Here is a 23,060-nt window from a genome sequence, read left to right as displayed (position 1 = left end):
AAAATACATTCGTGTTGTTAGTGGAATCTAGTACATATATATTACAAAACATGCAGGGCCACAAAAAACCAGATTAGCAACCGCAAACAAGAACATCACAAAACTAGCCACTAAAACACTCACAGTACTTACGTCCAATACTGAATATATAATGTATATTGTTGCCTAAAAGTAAATGCTTTCTCCATTTCTTATGTCGCGTACGAACGGTTTGTACAGTTTCTGAAAAATAATAAATCGTCTACTGCGAATGTACGGTTTACGAAAATTTTGTAACTTTTTATTTGTATTAAATGTCGCAACATTAGGTTATACTGAAATACGAACACAATTTTTATTAATTCAAATATAAAAGATCTGCTTCAGCACAGAAACAATCAATTCTTTAATAAAATATAATATGACGTTTCCAATTCAGATACCACAAAATTTTTGCAATAATTTCAATATTATTTAGATGCAAATTAGTATGTTATATTTTGTCATTAGTAATATATATTAATGTTTTTTACCTCTGAGGAGGCGAATTTTAATGTTAAAGAAACATTGTGTTTGATTAATAATAGTCATTCCAGGATTATTTTCTTTTTTAAATAATATCAGTGGAGAATAATTAAAGTCCCTTTGTGCGAGATACTCACTATATGAATAGACTGCATTATTAACAATGTATAATATAAATAATACAGGTCAATTTTTTATTAGTAGCGCACTTTTCTTTGTAATCGAAGTCATTTCGATTTATTAAATATAATTGGAGACGTTAAAGTTAAATTTTAAATTTAATATCTGTATTGGTTTATGGTTTAACTTATATTTTGTAGCAAGAGAATTACGATTCTTATCATTTATTAAAAAGTTTTAAATCTGGAAAATATATTTTCCAACACAAAAGTCACACAGTGTAACATAATGTCAAAACTAAGTAGCATCTCGATACCAATAAATAAAATTGAAATGTGTGTTGAAATACAGTGAAACTAATGTTTTAATACAAAATTCATATGAATTTTAGAATTTAAATTAAACTAGAACAACTGTTTCAAACTACTTGTTTCTGTTTTTTTTGCTAGCTGTACCGTACCTATTATAACGGGACTTTCTCTGATCACTCATGTTATAAAGCATAATTTAGGCAATATTTATTTTAGAAGATAAATAAGTTTTGGTTGATGCCAAAGAAACACCGCAGTTAAATCCGCACATGTGAATGGTGGTTCGTGAATTAAAATGTGTGAAATAAAATGAGCAACGAAAACTAACATCAGGAATGATCTGGTGCTCTGAGCTGCGTCTTCGGCTCAATCAACATGCTTGTTAACATTATGAGAGTTTTTAAATATCTGTACGCGGACTACTTGATGTAAACACATAACAAAACACGATGCTAAGTATAACTTTTAGACAATGCATGTGTGGCAAAGGCATGCCTGGTGTTTGTTTTCTCAATAAACATTGGTGAAAATCGAGTCAATCAAATCTGTGTTTATGTTATTGAATTCTTTACCTACATTACTTTACATACCTCATTATTTTTATTTTTATCTGTGATTGGAGGAATTTTAAAATCATTGTAAAAAGTGAAGCTACTTTCAGAAAGTATGAGCATCTTTTTTACTGTAAGAAATGAGTTATTCTTAAGATAAATTCTTTAACAAACTCCTCCACAGGTTTGTAATTTTAGAAAAATATACCATTTTAATTGAGCTGACTTTTGTCACCCGTCTGTATTCGAAATAATAGGGTATGTTTGAAAACTTGAATCTAGAAAAGAAAATAATGGTGGCTACAGTTGGATTACAGTATATAATTTAATCATAGTAATTCTGTTATAGGTATTAAATAAAATTATTCTTGGATTATATTTTAGAGCTATATAACTAGAAAGTTTTGATAGACTTTATATATTAACGCTATATTTTTTATTCAAAATTTTATTCTTCATAATCCATTCAATACAATCCACACTTTTAGAAGAAATACACCAAATTAATTGGACACTACCATACTATGCCTTCATGTTTTACTTACCAGCAATAATCTTATATCACAAAATATATGATGTGAAATGATAGAATAAATGCAGATTTCAACAACTCTAAATATAGTTATGAAGAATCAAGAAATGGCACGCGGACGGAACGTTACAAAATCTTTGTTATTCAATTCTTCAAAAAAAAATTAAAGATGTGGTGTCGTGGGACACCAGGTAGGAACGAAGTTCCTTCGGCTAATGTAGAATCAACACAATTTGTAAAAAAAATGGTGTTCAATTTTATGTAGATTTTCTTGATTTTTCTCTTAAAGATGCAGATTAGTTTTTATTTAAGTACAGGAAAGTATTTAGGAAATTCAGTATTTTAGGAAATAATAAATTACGTAAGAAAAAAAAATCTAAATCTAAATTATCAATTAAAATAACAAAATATGTCTCTTTAAAAGAAAGAAAGAAAAAAAAGAGAGAAAGGTATTATACACTACTCGCTTGTGTATACGACTGTCGCGCCTGCGCACGTCTCATTTAACGGTTTTATTCCACGGACTTTTTCTTACGGTTTTACTATCACATTTTTTCAGTTCGGTCCCGCAGCAAAATCCCTATCTCCTCCAAGCCTGCCGTAAGGAACTTCGTTCCAAAAATCAAAGGTTTTAAGAATTATTCCTTTTAAATTAATGTTATGTGAGCGTTCTTAGCCGCTTGGGTAATTGAATAGTACTTACACATTATTATTTTGATTTTGTCGGGAAATACTTAAAATTAAACCTTTTAATTGGGTACTCGGTCCAAATTCAAGAAAATAAAACAAAATTGTAAATATAAGGGAATTTATTTATTTAAGAATTTAAAAAAAAGATACATCCAACTGCACAAACAAAGCTTGTGTGAGGAATTTTAAATATTTTATTTAAAAATTTAGTATAAAAGTACAAAATGTATATTCTTGTCATACTATTTAGAAAACAGCATTTAAGTACTTTAATAAGACTATATTATATGTACTTTCAAAGTATCGGTAAACAAGCATTGTTAACGTAGCAACTACTTTAAATAAAGTAAATTAATTTATTTTATAACAATGCATGAATATTTATAATTAATGTACAATTTACATATGTATCCCTCTTTCGTACACAATCAAAAACAATTAAGAACTATTATATTATAGAATTATTATATTATACCTTTAAGGTATCCACTAATATTTAAGATGCATTTTATGCATTCGACTATATATATATTATATCACAAACAATTTATAATTTGTCTAAATATATTACTAGACTTAATATTTATTAATATTTGTGATAATCACATTGGGCTGCAGATTTTTTGTGACATTGAGATAATTTACGTCATAATGTGATATTATAGCATTTTTATAAGTTCAATAAAAGTATATATGAAAAGGAAAAAAAAGTTTAAATAATTCAATATCATAAGGCAGTTAGTTATTCTAGAAAACAGGGCTTTCTAAACGCTCACATAAATTAATTTTAGCTGTGAAATATCATGAAAAATGTTATGTATTTACTTAAATCGCATTCAAAAACAATACTTTAATATTAAAATACCTGTGCTAAAAATTATACATAAGACAAGTAGGTACTTGAACTTAAACGAGTATCATTCAAACACACGGTCTTGCAAAATTTTAAGTTTTGTTGTTTTTGAAATGTAGTCAAAGTATTTATTTTTATTAATGAACTACGCATATAGGTACTGTCATAGCGTTTAGTTATCACTGCAACATGCAAATTAAAAGTTAAAGAAAGTCTTACAATTAAAATAATTAGTGCATGCATTTATAAATTGATAAATGAATATAAAGTTAAGCAATTACAATAGAAGAATAAACATTAAAACCTGTTATAATAATAAAGCTATGTGAAATCCATCAAAGAAATAGATGCTCAGCCGACGGACCACCTCAAAAAGTCATTTTTAAATCCCCATGTTATTTTGAAAATCAGTGCTTATAGAGTTATGTGGTTATTCCGAAACCATAATATTATTAGTACTGTGTTTGTTCTCAAGAATAAATGGATACGTTTGCATTACATAAACATATTCATAATGAGCAACGATAAATATTTGTTAGTGCAATCCAATATCAATCGTCATCTCTAAGGTAAATGAATATGATTGCAATGACAGCTAATATGCAAACCACAATTACCTCTTGCACTTTCCCATTGACTGCGTAAGGTCGATCCGGCGCGGCCGGTCGAGGAACAATAACGGCTGGTAGCCTAACAACGTTGCCATTGCTGTTACTAGTCGACTGTGTCTTTTTATTCGACAGCGTTAGTTTCAACTTGGCTTTGTCGCCGCCTTCTGAGAAGCGAATCGTGCTTGTATGGAATTCGGCCGCCGGCGTGTCGTTTTTGACGATGTTACTAATAAAATGCGGCGTCGATGGCGCTTGAGTACTCCTAGGCGGCGGCGTTGGAGCGTCAGAGAGGTCGACCAGTTTCCTCGTAAATATTATTGGGTATCGGACTGGGGTTGCGGGGCGTTTTGGTAAGCGGGGTGGGTTTTGTTGTGTCATTGTTTTCTGAAAATAAAATTTTGATAATGTGCCAGTGCACCTAGGAACAACCGTGCAATTACATAATACAACATCGACATTACAGTGAGAAGCATGAACGAGACGGCTTTGGAAAGGCAAAGCGTTTAGGCACATTAAAAACTTAAACGGTATTAAAATTGTTAGAGATATATGGTTCAACATCTTTAGGCAACATTTACTTCTACATTTCTATATGTATACGTATCAAATGATATGAAACAAAAAGCACAAAATAAATACAACAGGAAGTAGCAAACAATGAATGGGAATGGTATGTTATTTATATGGCAATATTATGTTACTTTAACCAATGTTTTCAATCAATGACTCATGAAACTCAGATGCAGATCACAGCATACAATTATATATAAGAGAATAAATCAACACTTTTAAATTTGAGTAACAAATACCTTTACATGAATAAAATGTACTTATTCATTATACTACAAAAAAAATATAACATTTAAAATACTGATATATTTCAAATAATTAAGATTTTGCAGATTATTCAATGATAGTTCAATAACAATGAATAAAGCGTTATATCTGCATCTGTTACCAAGAGCCAAATTTAATTCTTAAATCTTCCGTTTATTAGTGAGACTTGGTTAATTATTAACACGTTCATTACACATGTACAACTGACAACCTTTCCATTAATCGAATAACCTTTAAGAATATATTTAATACTAGTTGACCCGACAGACGTTGTTCTGTTTATAATAAATAAAATAATGTTTTTTATTAATTTGTCAATAATATATCATAACATCAAGAATTATTTCGTAAAATATGCTCCCTGTTGTTGTAATGAAATTGTTTCACAGCAGAACTGTCAAACCGTGCGTCAATAAATTCTCTCATAGAAATTATGTATGGAATTATTATTTAATTTAGCAGCATTTTCACCATTTATTCACCTTTTAAACCTTCCCTGGACTTCCAAAATTAATTCAAGACCAAAATTCGTCAAATCGGTCCAGCCGTTCTCGAGTTTTAGCGAGACTAACGAACAGCAATTCATTTTTATATATATAGATTATAACAATCTAAAAAGTCCATCAAAATTCATCCAGGAATGTTTCATTTGCCGCTTATCAAACCTAAGCAGGAGAATCAATATAATATTGTATAGGTATTAGTGTATATGTCATATGTATATTGTCAATGCCATGATATTACAATTTCACTAACGATGTTATAATTAAACGTTAGATTGTCAATTAACTTCATTTATAACAATTTAACGGCCTGGCTTTAGTGACATTGTAATGTCACGGGTGTTGTTAGCAGTGTGAGACGTCGAGCGTTCTGATTGGTCAATTGTTTTGTCCAAGAGTCGACAACACTCCCTTTAATGCCTCGTCTAGTATCGAAATACTGGGTTTCAAACTCGATTGCCGATTCCGGACTCATATAAAAGACCGGCTACACTCCTATGCTTTTTCGAGTTTTGCAAAGCATAGTATTCACAAATAAATTATATTATGAGGTTTCTTATTAGAAATTAAATACTGTTATAATCGTTGAGATAGCGACACGTGCCGTCGAACTTCTTTTTATCGAGTTTTATTGTTCTTATTTGTTCATCGTTTGTAATATAGTGTAAAGAAGACGTGATAAGGTATAGGAAGACATTCGAGGACACACAGCCTTTTGTGAGGTTGCTCTGGTAGTCTTGATATTCAAATGACTACCTGACTATATCAGTGTTCATGTAACTAACTATTTCAGTGTTAAGTAAGGCTACGTAAGTTTGCTACTCATGTTTATAACACGGACGAGTAAAAAAAGAAGGACTCCGCGCCTTGATATTAGCAAGTGAAGCACCGTTATGCTAGTGTGTGTGTGCAGTTACGGGGGATACTAGTTACACAATTTTTTCTCTCTTAAATAATCATATATGGCTACAAATACTTAAATAGTATCACAACGCACGACGGCATTTTAAAAATATTTTATTGAGACGCAAACTGATCTGTCACAGACGATGACAATTCTCATAATGGCTACCTATCGGCCTGTAGTAGTGTAAGTGTGTGCGTGGGGCTATGTATTTACACGTTAATCATCTTGTTTTGGTGCTACACCGTTATGTGAGGTGACATGGAGTCCTTATTTTTTTACCTAGTCCGTGGTTTATAATTAAGAATTTGAAAATTATGCCTTACAATAAATATATTGGGTTTATCGTATAATTTCAACTCTAATGAATTTCTTATTTAACATTTGTTTGGCGTTAAATCAAGAAATGTATTGTTTGTATTAGTATGTTGCAAATACTGCGCTCACTGTGCATGGTGAGTCAATAACTACATAGGCACTAAATATGCGTATTCAGTTCTATATTCTTAAAGGGTAATTGATCACTCAAAAATAGAATATTAAAGATCATCAAAAATAGAGTATCATTTGCAAAACAAATACAGATTCAATTAACTAAACTAAATTATTTTATAATGGAAAAGTCGAAAGTTTTAGTTCAACAATTAATGTTAGATTTAAGGGTGATGTACGATATGTTCGAATGTGCTTTATTATTATTATACTCATAAATATATTAGCGATAAACATCAAATTCAAAAACTAGAGTGAGCTACTTGTTATTGATCTTGCTTTTGAAACTGCAAATGTTTAAAAAATATAAACCAACTAGTAGTTAAGCATATTCACATGAAAACTAGATTGTTTCGTCACAGGCGGTCTATTACCTAAATCGAAAGCCGAACTTTCGATCCGAAACGAAAGAAAGACTAACTTCGAATTAAATCCTATTACCAAAGTACTTCGGATCCGAATAGAGCGGACGGATTTCGTTTCGGAACCATAAGTGAAGTAGTTACGATCATAATAATGTCAAACAACGAAAAAGTAAATGTAACGTGAATTTGGGAATAAGGTAAACGAAAGACAAAATGTCTTATCGCGAACTTCGTATCGATCTTCAGATCCGAAACACTATCGTAATAGGAAATTGTACGACCAGTCAACGGAAACTTCGTATTTCGATTTTGGTAATAGGGCTCCTGTTACCACGCTTTTCGTAACGATATTTTTTATGAGTCAACTAGGATTTTAAAGCATACTTGAACATAACGTAACGTTTGGCTACAGTGCATTATTACTCACGAGATTTTCAGAGCTTGGTTCATTGCGCGTGTTGTTAGGAAACATGTCGTGTCGCTTGCTTGTAAAAAGGAACTCCATCTCTGGGAGAAGATCAAGGGGGAGGGAAGGTGGCGGCTCCAGAGGGGGTGAGCCGTGGATCGGCGTCGACGATGACGACGAGTCTGACGAGAGCGGTGTGGCCGAACTGCATGAGAACCTAAAGCAGAATAAGTACGTTTTAATTTTAGATTAAATTAGTTTATCGCTGATGACCTATTTTCTGCTTTTGATACTCTTAATAGTGATTTTCATTATTATAACACTAGAAATAAGGGATTGCTTATAACTAATTCTAGTAGGCTTCATAATATACATAATAATAGATTTTAGGGTAAATGTATACACTTTTATAATAAAGTCCCAGCCACTGTTGAGGCATTATCTATAAATAAATTTAAATGTTTTTATTAAAAAATGGCTCCGACGTAAATCCTACTACTCCACAGCTGAATGTCAAATATTTTTATAGCAATACTCATTTTCATTAATAAGAGCGCAAAAAAAGAATACTGGGAGTGTCTCTTGCGCCGCTTCTTCATTATCAAAGAGCCATTTGTTTCCGAAGCGATAGTAGTATCTAGTAAGTATATTTGAAATGACATCAAAAAGAATTCTAAAGGAATCAATTTTGAGAAAATAAATGCCTTTTATTACGAACAGTTAATGTTGATATGTCTTTTAAAACGAATCCAAGCTCTAAAGGTTGATTGATGCATCCAATGTACGATAATTTATATTTATACAGTTTTTTCTTTATTACTTTTAATGAAATATTTGAAATATTATTATTTAAATACATATTATATGTTACAGCCATTGTAAAATACTCTATTTGATTGAAAAGAGTGGCCGTTGAGTTTCTTGTATGTTTTTCTAACGAGCTTTTCTTTTTCTGAACATATGGTAGATTCAGTAGTTTAAAAGTAATATTTATAGTGACGATTCCAAGATTTTTTTTATAAATCTACTAATGTTATGATTGACCCCGTTGGAAGGGTGGGGTTACCTGTATCCGATTTGAATGACAAGTCAGCCACATTAATTCCTTAGTATTTTGAATATTAATACACTAGCTGACAGATACGCATTTCCGGGCCAAATAATAATAAGTATAATATAAATTCTATTAAAATATATCATAATAAGAATTTCACGGTTAGTATCAAGAGAGTCCCATTATAAATTATAGCCAAAGCAATTTAAGGGGTTCTATTAAACTCATCTGCTTATGAATCCGACAGGCAGGCAATTAACAACACCATGTAGCCACTAGGTTACTGCAATTATCATGAGACGCGTCACCCAAGAATATAACTACCTACTAATGATACTGAATACTAATACTCATAAATATAAGTTTAAACTACCAAAAAATAAAACAAAAATAATACCGACCTCTAATCCATTTTTTTATATTCTACAAAATTTTGGAGTCGGTGCTAACGAAGACAGAAATTTCTATTTGAGATAATTTTTTAGGGATAAATCGCGTTTATCGTTATTTTAAATATGATTTCATGTCAGTATTTTTTTTTTTTGAAAATAAAGCTTTTCTTTTTACCTGTTCTCATCAGTAGTGTTTGAAGAGGATGGGCGTGACCCCGTTTTGGGGATTTTGTTTTTTAAATCTCTCACTGCAGATCTCACATTTCTTCCCCCTTGACGAACCTTCAAAAACAAATAATACTTAAAATTTATAATTTCATGCGTCTCTGAAGACACATTATTTGTAACCATCCAATTAGTAATGGAAAACGGTTGAAATGAATTTTAAATGTAAATAAGAATAAGTACAAATGTGTGAACAAACAAGATCAGGAAATCTTTTATCATTATTACGTGTTACAAAACAACAATAAGACGCTGGATTTTAAGTGTCGTTCGGACCCTATTAAATGAAAGACCTTTTCATTATAATCAATTATATTTATTGTAGAGATTTATAACTTGCATATTGATGATGAATATGACAGAACATTCATTCATCGATAAATTACACTTATCAGTAAAAAAAATATGTTTATATTTTCTGGGTAGTTCTTCTGTTGGGAGATTATATTTAAGAAGATATGGTTTGTTGACAAATAGTGGGGCAAAATCATATTGTGGGTCGACTCTTTGGCAGATCGTTGGCAGCCTTCAAGGTTACTGTTCGCGCCTTTTTATGTCACTACAATCTAGAAATACCACAAAGAACGGCTAACACAGACAAATGAGGTTGAATAACTCTGTGACGGCCAAGAATAGCTCGTTTATGATTATGTAATTTATAATATAACTAGCTGCCCCGACAGACGTTGTTCTGTAGATAGTAAAAAAACAACTGTTTTATATTTCAAAACATCAAAAATTATTTCGTAAATATGCTCCCTGTTGTTAGAATGAAATTGTTTCACAGTGGAACTGTCAAACCGTGCGTCACTAAATTCTCTCATAGAAAATATGTCCATACAAAACAAATATTGAAAATAAAAATATTTATGGGTCCCAAATCGAAATAAAAACTACCCTATCTCTCAAGTTGGACCAAACTGCACTCCATGAAGTAATCACCATTAAAATCCGTTCATTAGTTTAGGAGTCCATTGAGGACAAACATTGTGGCACGAGATTTATATATATTAAGATTAAAATATTAAAGTTCATTAATATGTTATCAATAATGATAATGGTGATTTTAATAAAAGAGTAAAGGTGAAGCAGGCAATTTTATACGTTAATATGGACAGAAATAAATAAATGTTTAATAGCATCGGCAGCATATTAAAAATACAATACATGCAATAAATACTCTTGAACCCTGCGTGGAATAAAATTTCATGAGAAAAAATATATCTATGAAGTATTATAGGCTTTTATATTGTAAGCCCTGATTTCGACTGGCTCGAAGTTCATAGATTGAAATATAAAAAAAGAAGTGAAATATTACAGAATCGATGAATAAGAAACTTAAAGAACACGAAACTTGTTTAATGCCTGCCAGAAAAATATTGCTTAAAGCTATGTCTGGATATTATTTCCTAGTACCTACCATTGAACGCCTAAGTTAAAACGCGCTCAGAAATTTAGCAAATGTAATAATAAAATACTATACGAGATTATCCTTAAAACAGGCATCTACGTTTAGTATTAATTTATACTATTACTCATTTACAGAAAGAATATTAAGCAAACATAGCCCCGATAAAGTGTTTGGACAGTTTGTCTGCAGGATAACATTCGATTGACATTACAACCTTAAAAACAGACGTTTAGGACTCATTGACATTAGAGAAGTATGCAATAATTTAATATTGACAGGATGAGAGCTTAATTGAAAAATCAATCTTCTATTGCTGTGAGCTATGAGCCCCTATTAAAAGTTACATTCCACTAAAAAGTGATTTAGAAACCGTGCACTCAATATCGACTCACCGTTTTTACAGCCGATTGGACAGCGGGACTGGCCTGTAAATATTCACATTTTAAAACAAAACGGGTAACTCCGAGCAGTTAAGGCATGTATGCATATACTATTAACAAAACACGTATTTCTGCATTTACATATTATCCAATAGCTTTAATACTAGCATCCTACTATAATATATATTATATAGCAATGATAAACGATATCAATATATTATTATAGATACTATAATTAAAGATTACTATATTGGAAAGCCCATCGCCCATACTAGTGCTTTATCAAGGCAAATAAGTATTATTAAAATACTCAAAGTTTTCGATATTCGTTTTTTTATATCGAGATCAATTAGACATTCTAATCTCATACTAAAAGCATGAACAAATAAAAAATATATACAACAAATAAATGCACAAATGGAGTGTTTAATATCAAAATTTTGGATACGTCTCATTTGATTTTATTAATGTTATTGATGTCATGTGATTTTACTGGTTATCATCAGTTTAATGTTTTTTAGTAACGGAATAATCCAACTCGTGTTAGTGTATAATTCGTCTCTTTTGCGGATAGTTATGGCAAAATATTCATCACCAAGGATCACGTATTGAAACGCTATCCTAAATAATCTATCCTAGCTAATCCTAAAGATTGCGGAACTTAGGCTTTCTGAAAGTAGAACTGCGGGTGGAAAAATACAGGGAATTGTTTGAGGACCATGGCATGGGAGGTCGGTAGTCTCTGCCTATCTCCTGGGAGAACGTCGTAGTAACGAATATGACAATACTGGAAGTCTCTTTAGTGCAGTTGGCGACTTGGCAACAGATCGATACAATGTTCGGACTAAAGCCGAAATTATACTGTAAGCAAATCTCAGTGAATGGTATGTCCCATTTGATGGACCTTACAATCCCTGGAAACCATCCATTATTTAGTAAAATAAGATGTACAAGTGTATTGTCCTGGAACATAAAAATTGTCTGATAACGACATTTGTAATTACTTTGAATGAAGTATGTTCGGAATTATCCCTTTAGCTATATTGGCATATTATAAAATTACAACGTTTATGTTTCAAAACGGCATTAAACAAATGCATATAAACCAAAATTTTCTTCACATACGTCAATTGACAGATTTAACTAAATCAAAGTTAACTGTTGTGTATTACAATTTGAATTTATCTGATAGGACAGACTTGGCAGCTTCTTACTAACCTTATTTTTAACGTTCTTGAAAAAAGCACCACCTTCCTTTTTAACATTTTTTGCCCAATCTCGATACTGTTGTTTAAGCCGCTGCCCACTGCCCGTATTCAATTTATCTGCATAGTTATTGCATTCCACTTCGAACTCGTCGTTAAAACCTCTTCCAGAGTTTAGCAGTTCCAGCCTTTCATCTATAAACTAATACATGCTTATTTATTAACGTACCCATAATATATATTTTTGAAATAAAAATAGTGTTATAAAGCGGGTTTGCAGCAACATAAAAATTTGCAAATTTAAATTGTACCAAAATTTATAAACAATGCGAGACTCGAAACCGTGCCACTCGGGTTCCGTCCGAGCGAGCCAACGGGCCGAGTACCCCATCGATCTTAAATCTGGGTATGTCTTGGTATATCTACATTAATCCCAGAAGTGAGGGATATCACCTAACAATAACACACTGTTTTAAAAAAAAATCGGCCAAATTAGTGAAACGGTGCAAAATACCAGAAAGAAACGGTGCAAAGGTCGTGAAAGTCGGTTAAAAGAGTTTTCTCAGAGATAAGACTACGCCTAGATCTGGGTAGAATTAATATTCGCTCCCAAAACTTCCGGGGCCAAGCATTCCAGTCACCTTATTCTCTGCCTAGCGATTCCAACATATAATCTGTTTCAATAAAAACATTTTCTTACCTGTTGAAATATCTGCGACTGCAGTATTTTATTTAAGAATGGCTGCATGTTCTTTCTAGTTTTCACAAAAGCCTCTGGATTGAATGTTATTAGCTGACCCTTCTCGATTCTAAAATAGGCAATAATCTTCTATTAAATTCTATGTATAAGAATACTTTAAAAAACTTAAATTTTTACACACTTTCATAAATTAATTAATTACTAAGCATTTTCTTATTTTTATACTCTGTGCTATTACTAAGCTAATATAGTATTACAGACGGTAGATATTTAAATCTACAACTTTGTACTGTATTTTTCTTTTACGCTGCGATATATAACTAGTTGGATATAAAAAAAAACCTCTGCGAAAGTTTAGAATACATTAACGGCTTTTTTTAAAGCGTGCAAAGACTTTGTGGTTCGGCTCCTTCCGAGGTTATTTTCATAATCCTCAATTTTTAGAATATGGTTCGCGATATTAATTCGTGTAATGCGTGTAAAAGTTTTATTAATTAATTTAAGAATTGATTGATTCTGTTATTCTTCAATTGATGCCCTGTTTTTAACACAATATGTTTACAGAAATAAGATCCTATTGAAATTGTAATTGTGCCTCTCACCTAGATTTACATAATATCATTGAAAGATGTAATAACTTTTAATGATTTTCTATTTATTTGAATATAACAATAATAGACAACTATTCTATATATACCTTATAGCATCCCTGTATCCGCCAATCAGACAAACTAGGGCACGTAGGAATGCTCTTGAGACGGTGTCACCTAGTGCATTTTTATCACTTAAAGCTTTTTTCAAACTTGCAACCTGAAATTGAAAAATTATTGGTATACCTAGGGCTGGAATGCACCAACTAACTTTAGCAATAACAAATAAGTACCGGTTAAGCAAAAAATGAGTTGCACCATTTAAGCATTTTTAGACGATGTCATAACTTTAACCGTAACCGTCCAATCTTAAATATTGTTAAAGCTATTGTTAATGTAAATAGCTAAATTTTATTTTAAAATATATTTAACAAGCCTGTCAAAAGTTTCAAATAAATATTCGATTTTGACATGATATTTCACTTTTTAACTTTGCCTAGGAATATGATGATGTTACAAATTCCGCAGTCTATGTTAAAGTCAGTGTTACTGTTAACGTTAAATTTGACTTAAAACTTAACTATAACTGCTGATTGTATGCAACCCAGCCATAAACAATTAGTTTTACGATTTTAAGGTATGCCGAAACTTTCAAAAGGGCAAAAACCGAACAACCAATATAAGGAATAAATTCCGCTAGACAATTAGCGAAACGATATAGTGTCCGTTTTGTCACTTAATTGTGTAAATGTTGACAAATCACAGGTACCACAGGATTTCAGAATTCGGTTGAACCAAAAATTCATAGTGAGTGGCATTGTAGAAGAGAATAGTGGTCTGCAAAACTTACCAATTCAGGCGGCAGAGTTTCCAAATCGTTAAAAGGTGTATCAAGTTTATTTGCATCAACATCTAATATAACCACGTCGGCTAATTCAGACCCCTGTGTCATCTGTGAAATACACAAAATGTATTTATAAAGCAAGATCTCTCAGAAACCAGACTTGACCTGATGACATTATATGGATATTAGATAATAGCTTGTATCCTTTTTAGACGGATGTATAAGAGGTAGAAGCAAGAATGTACAAAAATAAATAGTAGTAAATGGTAGAACCCAAATATAAACAACCAGAAACCTTTCTTCTGTCTCTTTTTAAGCAGAATATAAGCAATATTACATTATGTTTCGTTAAATTCAACTTATCATATAATATATAGTTATATTAATATATATTAAATATAACTTACGTTAAATAAAATTATCACATAAGAAATGTAAAAGAAAAAGATAAAAAAGTTGATATTGATATTTTTTCAGACAATATTTCATCATTTAAACGGAATTTATTCCATTCATATTCATAAAAAAAAAATTGTAAATTATAGGCAAAAAGTATATTTTATTCAAATAATTAATAATTACTGATAAGTTTATGTCTGTTTTATATAATTGTGAAAATTTAATAATTTTAATTATTATGAAATGTTATTGATTTCTTATTCATTTATGTTTAATTCATATTGTAAATATTCCGATAACTTATTCATTCAATTTAATTCAATATTTGTTTGTGTCTATGTTTTTGAAATGTGTGTAACACCTATAATTAAGCCAACACTTAGAATTTATTTTTTATTGTAATAATATTAATTTATTAGTGTTTGTCTTGTTGGTGTTAAATAAATAAATACTAGAATAAAATACTGGAATTGGTAATGTTTTGTAATTTTAAAGTAATTAAAAGACAAGTAATACACACGAACATACCTCCTTAACCGTTCTAGGTACACCAATAAGATATGGCATTGGCGCTGCGAGATAGTCAATCAAATGTTTCGGTAAAATGGGGATAAAGATGTGTTGCCATGTCATCGGAAACAATGTTGCATTAGCGGCTTGCACACAAGCCGAGAGACGAGATGGCTTCGAGGCTACTATTGCTACTCTTCTCTCATGTAGCAATGCCGCCCACAGACCTGCCATACATTTTGTGTCTATTGCGCTAAAATATTCCGTGAGATTGCACTAAAATACAATCAGAAACAGTCAAAAAAAATATAGAAAGTATTTATAGGTATTATATTATTAGACTTCTGAATGGTTTTCACTTAGCATCTGTAATCAATATATATCATACAATATAGCTTATATGCTGTATTATATCATCAATAGTAGTCATTGCATTGTGCTTTCAATAATGACTTGTTTATGTTACTTTTTATACCTTTGTATACATTATTGTAATTTTCGTAGGGATCTCTAATTTGTCAAAAATAAAATATAGCTCCTCTCTATTCATGAAAGATTTTATTTAAATTGCTTTAGTATTTATTGATTTTATTCATTACAAAGAAGCAATCTAATCTCTTCATGTACATATACCTAATATGCATATTGTCTTGTCTCAGCGTGAAGGCCATATGGAATAGAGCAATTATGTCATCATATATTACAATTCAGATGATATTGCCACTTTATGGCCAGTCTCTCTCAACATAAAATGTTTTTAAGCTCATTCTCATCCAATAATGACATGCAAAATAAATGCCTATTTCATTTGTCAATTGTTTGAGAAAATGGTTCTAGATAAATAAACAGTCAGATACAAAACAAAAAGATCGTATAAGAGTTCCTTTTTCATGTTATTTATTATTTCAAATCTAAAGTCACTCTTTGTCACATGCAAGTATACTTACATTTTCCGGAATACTTGGAAGCTTATTATCTGGACTCTGACAGGAGAAAACACTAAGTCCTGCATTATATGTTATTTTCAATGTATGTCCAGGCATAGGTGGCCTTATTCTACATGCTTCCAAAAATGACACCAGCTCTCTACTTTCAGGACTGTTAACTAGATTTGCAATGCAGTTTAACAACCTAAAAAACAGAGTTTACAAACCTTCAGTAAACATTCACTTGATAAGAACATTATTGATGAGAAATAAGATTTTATTTAACTTGCAGTGTTTATGGGTAGCCAGAACCTTTCTGACAGGGCATGACTGGCCGTTCATAGGGGACTCTTAAGCTTAGATAGGCATAACCCAAGACCAGCAAGAAAGGAACTCACTAACTATTTCTCGCTCAAGAAACATTCAACAGTTATAAATCAATTTTGAATAAGAGAGACTTATATTAATAGTTGATTGCTAACTATTCATAATGGCCACAGAGTTCTCTCTACACTAGTTTGTTGCAGCAACAAGAGCTATGTAATAAAACTTGGTTAGCGATCAGAAACACACGCGGTCATATTCTAGTACAATGCGTTGTGCTCTCACACTTGCAATAGCCAGCAACAAAACTATCGGAAATAATACACTCGCTACTAGCTGCACGTTATCGCATTTCTAGTTTCTAGCTCCAATCGCTTATCGTTCATCGCCAGCAGTGGGACGATTGCCTTATGGTTAATGTTGAGTGTGAATTAATCAAAATGGAAGCAAAATTAAGAAACAGATGTGTAATACTTTGGTTAATAAATTATTTAATCAAAAATTGCTTTCGCAAAGCCCTCAAATAATATATTATTTCGTACATCATTTCAACAAGAACTAGATATAGCTCAGCAATATATATTATATATATTGAATATAAAATATAAACTAAGACCTTGCAAAAAAAGAACATTTGCCAGTGATCACTCGAATAAAAAACACTTTTTTTTTGGATATTACAATTGAATAGAGAATAACTACTAATACTTTTATCATAAAAAAATTAAAGAAATAATTTTTCTAGTAAAATATTATTTTACAAAAACAGTTACTTCATAATCTTTGCTATGATTGTATATTGGATAAGGAGGCCAAACTAATAAAAACACAATATTACATAAGTACATAAAATAAATTTGGTATCCAATCCAATCTGAAAGTATTACCTGCGCCATACACCAAGCATAAGTGATAAATACTAAGAGACTATAATATACACTAACGGCCATTTTCAATAACCTATCTATACTTAGTTTCACTTAACAGAGGTAGACAAATCTATCCTTTTACACTTACTTTCTTTTCAATAACCTATTGACTAATAATATAACTATATTGGACATAAGTATGGACAGATAAGATTTTGTCATTAAACGGTGATAGCAATATATCCGTAACTAGAGATACATTATTGAAAACGCCTGTTAGTCTGGCAATAAATACTGTTACAATTAAAATATTATATTACTTTTGGATTCTACACCTATCATTCTTTAATAAATATTCATTGTTTTTTCTAATTTTCATGTCATGATTGTGTGACAGGTTGAATGTGTGAATATTAATACCTAGATATAAACAAATTCTGTGTTCGCGACAAAAAAGACCAGTGCCCATCCACACAGTATTCACTTTAAAATAATGGTCAAGTTTGTGAAGAAAAGATTTCTCAGACATCCTTTCCAAAAGTAAAAAAAAATCTCGAGAAGTGAATATAGGAACTTGATAGGATATTATTGCCAAATATATTTAAAGATGACTTAGAACTTGCAGCTTTTTGCACTTGCAGATGCACTGGTTATACAGTGACAAATAATTTAAAAAGAAATGGAAAACAACTTAATATCAAAATTATACATAGAAGTTTTATTTAAAAGCATAATGACTAGGTGTATTAAAGCTCTATAGAAGTTTTTTAATTATTAGTTAGCAGAGGTATTAATTAATTACTTAGGCATAATAACATTGGCATTAATTAGTCGACATCAGTGATGGGTTGGTGGGGTTTTACCTATCAAGAAGACACTGAGCCAAGAATCATATCATGATGCACCTGTGCCAAGACGCAAAGGTGTATCACAGTATGGGTCTCAAGAATATATACATGTTCCATAACCAAGCATAGTTTTTTCAGTAAGACTTGGCGCTGGGTCATAAAGTTACATGCACACAGGAGTGGAAACAAACATTAACCTGTCCCAATATTAATTAATTAATTTGCAGAGTTAGTTAATGGTCAGTGCTGGAAAATATGGCATGCTGTAAATACCGTCATAGACATTCTATTCATATGGATTAATCACATTGTATAAAACGAAGCGGAAATATAGAACATGCCACAAATTAAACTGTAATAAGCTTCAACCGCTATATTTATATAGTTAATAATAAAACCGCCTATACTCCAGTTGTGTAAATATTCTTGCTCAATAAGCAGCAATGTAAAATGTTTTTTCAGTTTAGATTTGATTAGGACAGTGACAATTGACACATGACTAAGGAGAAAAGTGTGCTTACATTGTCTTTATGCACACTTTTGCAAGTGATGTCTTTCTGTGTATAGAATGTCATTGAATACCATGATCCAATTATCATAAAATAAAAATAAACCAAAAAATTGCCTAATACAATGAATAAAAATGGCAAAAACTAAAACAATGACGCATCAAATATATAAGGCAAGCGTGAGTGGGCTAGTTGGTCATGGGAGACCTCATAGAACATTTGTAGACCAAATTGGGGATGTTTTGAGAAAAGGAGAGGTCCGAAGCAACCGCAACCGGCGAGCATGTATGAAAAGAGTAATTAATGTAGAGGAAGTGTGTGAAGTATGTAAGGATAGAAGAAAACGGCATTCTATTGTCTCTGCCTACCCCGACGGGAACAAGGTGTGAGTGTGTGTGTGTGTATAATGCATAAAATTGATGGTGTAGAATTTCCACATGCAGAAAGTGTGTGCTTCAATTGATAACTGGCCTTAATAGTTAAATTATTAAATAATGAATAATATTAAATAAGCCATACTATATTTTTCAGTGTAGACTATAACAATAAAAATTTAGTCCAATAATTAATTTGTACCTTGTAACAATATTTATTTTTGAACAAGCCATAATGATTAATGTAAATTACATACAATTGAGCAGAAAATACATGTTTTCATCTAACTCTTTCACTTGAAATCATTATGATTTGAAGAATGGGCATAACATAAAAAAGTTATGAGCCTTATTTACTGTTTCACAAATAATAGCATACACTTTTATTCAATTATGATTCTCTAGAAGCATATTTTTGAGTATTATCAAAAAAATAAGTTGCTTAAACGTGAAATAAATTTTATATTTTTAATATACATACTATCCATTACATAAATAATATAAATACACAAAATACTGTACTTATTTCTGCATCACCTAAGACAGGTGTGATATAAATTATTAAAATGAAATCATTAACTTACTTGTAGAAAATGTCATGCCATGGTAAGTGGGATAGAAATACAAATGATGTATTTGCTTTTGGATCATATCGGCAAAAACAAAATGTATACTTTGAGTCCACAGATGTTAATACAAAAGAATAATGTTGAATGAAACTTCTGAAATATAACATAATAAATACATTACAATAGTTATTTGTCAGTGAGCATATTTATTTGGGTCACTTGATACTAAACAATCTCCATGAACAGATATCATAACAAAAACATCTTAATAGGAGTGGTCCCACAAAGAAATGCCAGCCAAGATGTTGCAAGAGAGTAACATGAGAAACCCTCAACACAATTAATGATTCTTTGTAAACTCAAATGCAAATTAACTATGCATATTGTAATAATTGTCATAATATCACTAGGATTCCATAAACTTGTTATAACAATAGAAAAATAATATTACAAACCTTTCAAGTTCACAAGGGAATGTAAATTTAGGAATATTCTTGAGTTCTTCTTCATTTCTGTATGACTCTGGATATTTTTTTACTATATATGCATCCTTTGCTTGGTCACCAGGTGATACCTCACAAAATAATTCAAATAAATATCGTGCTGTTTCTCTGTAAATTAAAAAGCAAATATTATCCAGACTATGTTAATCATTTTATAATGTTACATATATAGCACTCACTCAAAGCAATCCATTTCTAAAATTATATTCAAAACTCTTTAAAATCATACAGTATACCCAATCTTTATTAATTTTGTTAAGTGTGTTATCAAATAATACACCAACACCCACTGAGTTTATCAAAGGTATTGATAGCCACACATAAATAAATATATGAACACATATGATTGCTACACAATACTACAACAGAGGGGGAGTTATCAATTGGTCTTCAAGTAATACACAATCATATTCCATTGACATTTATGAGCAAATTGCATTCCTAGAATAACCAGCGGACAGGAAATGCTAGTGTTTTGACCACTTATATGCAATTGGATTATTGTAGCAGGTATAGAATGGGATTCGTTTAAATTGCCGACATTTTAAAGATATTTATTAGATTACACGGTGAGATTTAGATGAAAAATAACTAAAGTGAAAGCTATATTTTACGTGTGTAAATTAGTGTGGGTATATTAGCCAAATACTTACCGTACTCTCGAACCCATTTCTATTGTCCTTCGAATTTCGATTACATCTTATAGTTACAAGTAAAAAGAATTTTCGTTTATAAAATATTAGGAAATATCGCAAGCCATTGGAGATCACCTATACATTGCATTGGGCATATTTAACTTTGTTATTTTTCATAATGATTTAATCATGGAAAAAGAATGCTTTTTTCAATGTGTTTATTGGAACGGATACGAATCCTTATGCCATGTAGAAATAATATTCAACAATCTACAGTATGGCTAATTTTTTTTCTATGGTAGTGGAGGAAATCCAGCGTACGAGTTACCTGATATTAAGTGATCACTGCCACCCGCATTCTCTTGCAATACCTGAGGAATCACAGAAGCATTGCCAGCCTTTTCGAAAGACGAACGCGCTTTTTTTGAAAGTACCTATGTCGTATCGACCTGGACGTATTCTACTAAATTTCATTATATTGCTAATAATGCATTAATCCTGCAATACATTGACTTATAGGAATCCTGCAAAAAGATGTATTACGGAAAGTAACTAATGGTGTTTTTTGTGATAAATTTAGTTCTGAAAATATATTTTAGAAATAATAAAGATAAAAGTAATTCATAAAAATACATGTGATTCCAACTTTATATTACAATTCATAATTAAAAATTGTCCAATATAATATTCTATCTGCAAAGACCTGTCTTATCAATCAAAAAATTTATTTAGCGAATGCAGTGACGTTCTGTACATATAAATGGACATATTCACAGTCTGCTAACGGAACAGAAAAAGTGTGCTTGAAATCACTTGTAAGCACACTTTTCTCCTTAGTCGTGTGTCAACTATCTCAACTCAATCAACAAATCTAACGGCTGTTTTCAATAACCTATCTATCCTTAGTTTAACGTAGTAGAGGTAGACAAATATATCCTTTTACGCTTACTTACATCTAATGCTATCGACCTATAGCATTGGACTATCGGCCGTTTATAATAACCTATCTACCTTTAGTTTAACTTACGGATCCACATTGTTGTCACCGTTCAGTGACAAGATCTTATCTATCCATACTTATGTCCAATACAGTAATAGTCCAATGCTATCTGTCAATAGGTAATTGAAATGTAAGCAAGTTTAAAAGGATAGATTTGTCCACGTCTAGTAAGTTAAAGTAAGGATAGATAGGCTATTGAAAACGGCCGTATATTGGACATTACTATGGATGGATAAGATCTTGTCATTAAACGGTGACAGCAATGCATCCTGTACTAGACATACGTTACACTTTTTCGTAGACAAACTTACGGCCGTTTTCGGCCAAATAATACGTTCACAACGCAAAAAACGATGGTGTGACTTATCACTTCTCATAGGGCGCAAATATGGAATCGCCCAAGGGTGTTTCCTTCTTTTGCTCGAGGAACAAATTATTTCCTGGGCCCTTACCTGTACAGTAAACTATACAAACAAAATAGGAGTTATATAAATAAGACTAAACGCAGTTGGAAAAAAGTAATATTTGAATGATTAAAAGTTTTAAACTACGATGATACAGAAAAGCTTATAAATGTACTAAACTAAAAAACAATAATTTAAATTATTATACGTACGTTATCAATTGTCTTTTCTTACTAAGCACAAACACATACATACACACACACACACACACACACACACGCGCGCGAATTTCTTTTATTTTTATTTTGTACTAATACAGGGGAAGGGACTGGACCTCGTGACACAGGGAACCCTAGTGTGAGACCAGAATACTTGTAAAATTAAAGTTACTTACTTTGTACCAATGTATACTTTGTAACAGATATTTTTGTAACAACTATGTAGGTAACTAATATTGTACCCCAATAAATTATTCTTATTCTTATGACTGGTATATTTATTTTATTCGTATAATATGGGTTGGCAAAAAGCGTAAATACTAAGTAAAAAGAATATTTTATGATTAAATATGGTACCCGCTAGGAAGCGACAAGCACACAGTAATAAATGAAAACTATGGAGTCGCTCTTTTTAATATTTATTTTTTAAAGGCCCATAGAACAATGATTAGCAATATTGTAATTTGAGTAATTAATTGCCGATAGAGTCGC

The 23,060-nt window shown here is 31.2% G+C and overlaps 1 protein-coding gene across 5 annotated transcripts in view; it reads right to left on the bottom strand.

The window, feature by feature from the left end:
* Positions 1-21,117, bottom strand: part of LOC126978790 (DENN domain-containing protein 1A-like) — a 50,534-nt gene extending 29,417 nt beyond the window's left edge. For 2 of the 5 annotated variants that reach the window (XM_050827863.1, XM_050827861.1), the window contains exons 1-13: positions 20,965-21,117; positions 20,264-20,419; positions 19,824-19,961; positions 16,337-16,520; positions 15,408-15,665; positions 14,487-14,588; positions 13,744-13,856; positions 13,047-13,155; positions 12,360-12,548; positions 11,154-11,186; positions 9,301-9,407; positions 7,701-7,896; positions 4,179-4,556 (exon numbers count right to left, since the gene is read on the bottom strand). In XM_050827863.1, coding sequence (XP_050683820.1) covers positions 4,179-4,556; positions 7,701-7,896; positions 9,301-9,407; positions 11,154-11,186; positions 12,360-12,548; positions 13,047-13,155; positions 13,744-13,856; positions 14,487-14,588; positions 15,408-15,665; positions 16,337-16,520; positions 19,824-19,961; positions 20,264-20,419; positions 20,965-20,981 — 1,980 coding nt within the window. In that variant the 5' untranslated portion in view covers positions 20,982-21,117. Of the gene's footprint in view, positions 1-132; positions 223-4,178; positions 4,557-7,700; positions 7,897-9,300; positions 9,408-11,153; positions 11,187-12,359; positions 12,549-13,046; positions 13,156-13,743; positions 13,857-14,486; positions 14,589-15,407; positions 15,666-16,336; positions 16,521-19,823; positions 19,962-20,263; positions 20,420-20,964 lie in introns of all 5 variants that reach the window. The other 3 variants (XM_050827864.1, XM_050827865.1, XM_050827862.1) reach the window with 3 other exon arrangements.
* Positions 21,118-23,060: the final 1,943 nt, after the last annotated feature.

The sequence above is a fragment of the Leptidea sinapis genome, chromosome Z (genome assembly GCF_905404315.1).
Source record: "Leptidea sinapis chromosome Z, ilLepSina1.1, whole genome shotgun sequence".
In the NCBI taxonomy this organism is placed as follows: Eukaryota; Metazoa; Arthropoda; class Insecta; order Lepidoptera; family Pieridae; genus Leptidea; species Leptidea sinapis.
The sequence above is the reverse complement of the archived record's forward strand: the minus strand, read 5'-3'. Positions and strand labels throughout refer to the sequence as shown.